The sequence below is a fragment of the Sinocyclocheilus grahami genome, unplaced genomic scaffold (assembly GCF_001515645.1).
Source record: "Sinocyclocheilus grahami isolate Dianchi unplaced genomic scaffold, SAMN03320097.WGS_v1.1 scaffold853.1, whole genome shotgun sequence".
Taxonomy (NCBI): Eukaryota; Metazoa; Chordata; class Actinopteri; order Cypriniformes; family Cyprinidae; genus Sinocyclocheilus; species Sinocyclocheilus grahami.
In genome coordinates this window covers 237,513-241,069 of record NW_015506032.1, presented here as the reverse complement: position 1 = coordinate 241,069, position 3,557 = coordinate 237,513, and the positions used below count along the sequence as shown (strand labels likewise).

Below are 3,557 nucleotides of genomic sequence, written 5' to 3'. Positions count from 1 at the left end.
TATGGAAGGGTCAGAGAGCCCTCAGATTTCATAAAAAATATCTTAAATTGTGTTCCGAAGATGAACGAAGGTCTTACGGGTTTTGAACAACATGAGGGTGAGTAATTAATGACAGAATTTTAATTTTGGGGTGAACTAACCCTTTAATGAGTGGACCTTTAAGGGGGTGTGCTGATCTGTGCGTCTCTTTGATCCGTGAGCAGCAGATCGCCTTTAAGAATCTGGTGCAGAGGAACCAGGCCAGCGAAGCCTTGTCCCAGTCAACTCCCCCTCCAGGATCTGTCATTCAGCTTCCCTTTATCATTCTCAACACTGACGTCCGCACCGTCATCGACTGCTCCATCTCGAGTGATAAGTACGAGATCTTTCTCCACCCGTTTGGCTTCTGTTCTCCATTTTTCTTACGGCTCTCTCCCTTTCTCTCTTCTGTAGAAATATCCTCCACTGATTTCATAAACCTAGTAAAATGGATAAATAAACAAGGTTCTTTGGTTGTAAATGTGTGTGTATATATGAAGAGTTCAGATGCAAAAGCCTCTAAGTGCCGTTTGAAATGTTCTTCTAAAATGTGCATTTTTCTAGCATTTTCCGATATTTATGTTCAGTTATTTCACTTTATTGGCAATGAAAAACTTATTCAAGTGAAATTACTGAACCTACACATAGGAGCTTGAGAAAAATGCTCATTTCAGAAAAACATTTCAAATTTCAGTCTTGTGTTGAGCAAGGCTGGATTTATTTGATTTAAAAAAAAAACAAAAAAAAAACGAAATATTATTACAGTGTAAAATAGCTTCTATTTGAATGTATTCCTGTGATTAATTTTCAGCATCATTACAGCCTTTAGTGTCATATGATCCTTCATAAAATGGATAAATAAACCGGGTAAATGATAATTCATACATCTATTTAAAAACAAATAAAACAAAATAAGGTTCTGCTCACCAAGGCTGCATTTATGATCAAAAATCAAAAGAGTTAAAACAATAATATTGTGAAATATTATTACAATTTGAAATAACTGTTTTCTGTTTTAATATATTGTAAAATGTCATTTATTGCTGTGATCGAAGCTGAATTTTCAGCATCATTACTCTAGTTTTCAGTGTCACATGATCCTTCAGAAATCATTTCGATATGCTGATTTCTGATTATTATCAATGTTGAAAACAGTTGTGGTGCTTTATATTTTTGTGGATTATTTTTCAGGATTCTTTGATGGATAGAAAATTCAAAAGAACAGCATTTATTTGCAAAAGAAATCTTTTGTAACAAATATCTTTACTGTCACTTTTGATCAATTTAATGCATCCTTGCTGAATGTCAGAATTCATTTCTTTCAAAAAAACTAAATCCTACTGACCCTAAACTTTTAATTGGTAGTGTATTGTTACTGGGCATTTACTTTACCATTTTATGCACTGACTGTAATGATGGTATCTTTGACTCGTTCCTGCAAACAGGTGTGAATACCTCTTTAACTTTGACAACACATTTGAGATCCATGATGACGTTGAGATCCTGAAGCGGATGGGCATGTCTCTGGGGCTCGAGAACGGCACATGCTCTCCAGAGAACCTCAGCGTGGCCACATCTCTGGTGCCCAAGTCTCTGGAAGCATATGTGACCAGTGAGTATCTCATGGCACACGTGTATGCTCTGATAAAACTTCCTTTCAGTCGTTTCATCTTCTATATCAGTCTCCGTTTTACCCTTCAGCCACAGATTTCCTTCCTGTGCAAATAAAGCAGCGTTTCATTTATGCGTGTCGAGTTGCTGTCTTTAAAGGGTTAATTGAATGAATTACTCACCCTCAAGGCATCCTAGGTGTATATGACTTTCTTCTTTCAGATGAATCCAGTCGGAGTTATATTAAAAATTGTCTTTGATCTTCCAAGCTGTTTAATGGCAGTCAGCGGGTGTTGCAGTGCATCAGTCCAAAAGAAGTGAAATAAAGCGCATCCATCCATAATAAAAAGTGCCTCACACAGCTCCGGGGGGTGAACAAAGGCGAATCGATGCGTTTTTGTAAGAAAAATAACCATATTTAAAACGTAATAATCAATTTAATCTAGCTTGCGCTCACTGGGCAGATGACGTATGAGGTCGGCTTGGTGCATGCGCCGCTCAGAAGTGACGAACGCAGAAGCGCAGGGGAGAGACAAACAAAACAACGGTCACTAATTAGAAGTACAAAACGAGGATTTGTAAAGAAGAATGTCGGCGGATTTTGATATAAGCCAAGAAGGAGACTGGTTTTCCTTTGCTCCTGTAAACAAACGTTGGTTTTCACAAGACTCACCGGCGCATGCACAACACCGACATCTTGCGTCATCCTTTCGGAGCTGCTTCCGTGTACAACAGTGAGCTGGATTAAAGTGATTATTAAGTTTTGAATATGGTTATTTTTCTTACAAAATGCATCGATTCGCTACAGGATGCCTTTGTTCACCCCCCGGAGCCGTGTGAGGCACTTTTTATTATGGATAGATGCGCTTTATTTCACTTCTTTTGGACTGATGCACTGCAACACCCGCTGACTGCCATTAAACAGCTTGGAAGATCAAAGACTTACATTTTTAATATAACTCCGATTGGATTCATCTGAAAGAAGAAAGTCATATACACCTAGGATGGCTTGAGGGTGAGTAAATAATGGGTTCATTTTCATTTTTGGGTGAACTATCCCTTTAATACGGGTTTCTAAACAAAACATGTGATTCGGTCCCTACAGCCATGGCCACAAACTCCAACAGAACACCTCTGAGCCACACAAGGTATGTCAGTCAGCACAGCATCCTCGGATATCCCAACCGCTGCTTTCAATCAGGCTGTCGTTTAGCTGATGTCCCGTCTCTCTCTCTGTTCACAGTCATAGCAGCACAGCCCCGTCACACACCTCAGAGTCCCGTGGCCAGACGCCCAGCTCCTTCAACGAGGAAGAGGAGGATGATGATGAAGACGATGACAATCCCTCTTCCCCAGAGTGATCCTGAGCCGAGCCGGGGAGGAAACGCTACACAGGAAATAAGCTGCCACTCCTCTCTATATTACTATATTTTTAACTTCCCTCGTCATCTCTTTCTTCCTCTTTCCCAGTTTGGCACAAACGCCAGAAGTCTTTGGTTCTGGGGGAGACAGGTTACTGTATTTTTCTGGTGCTTTTTGGCTAGCGAGCCGTGGGTCGGGCCATAGAGGAGAGCGAATAAGTGAAGGCTAACACATCTTCAGTTCAACTGTCATCTCAGTGTACTACTCTTCTCTGCTCCCTACCCAGAGAGACATTCAAAATCTTCCCAAAAATGTATTTATTTCGGTCATATTTGAATATGACGATATCTGCGTAGTCCAGTGGGCTGGTGCCACTTTATTTTCTTCTCCTAGGGATTGGAAAGCAACATCCTGATCTTACTGTTCACCGACTGGAGGGAATTTACATCCTTGCATTTAAAAAAAAATGGAAAAATGTTCTTTTTTTATTGGTCGATTCAATGTCATTTTGTGTATCGTATAGTTTATTCCTTGTCATTCATCACAATAGTTGAAGAAAAATAAAA

The 3,557-nt window shown here is 39.8% G+C and overlaps 1 protein-coding gene across 1 annotated transcript in view; it reads left to right on the top strand.

Moving 5' to 3' along the window:
* The window catches only part of LOC107563007 (transcription factor Dp-2-like), a 24,656-nt gene extending 21,099 nt beyond the window's left edge, over positions 1-3,557 (top strand). The window contains exons 6-9 of the mRNA XM_016247779.1: positions 204-355; positions 1,464-1,630; positions 2,735-2,777; positions 2,873-3,557. Of these exons, the coding sequence (XP_016103265.1) occupies positions 204-355; positions 1,464-1,630; positions 2,735-2,777; positions 2,873-2,990 (480 nt within the window). The 3' untranslated portion in view covers positions 2,991-3,557. The remainder of the gene's footprint in view (positions 1-203; positions 356-1,463; positions 1,631-2,734; positions 2,778-2,872) is intronic.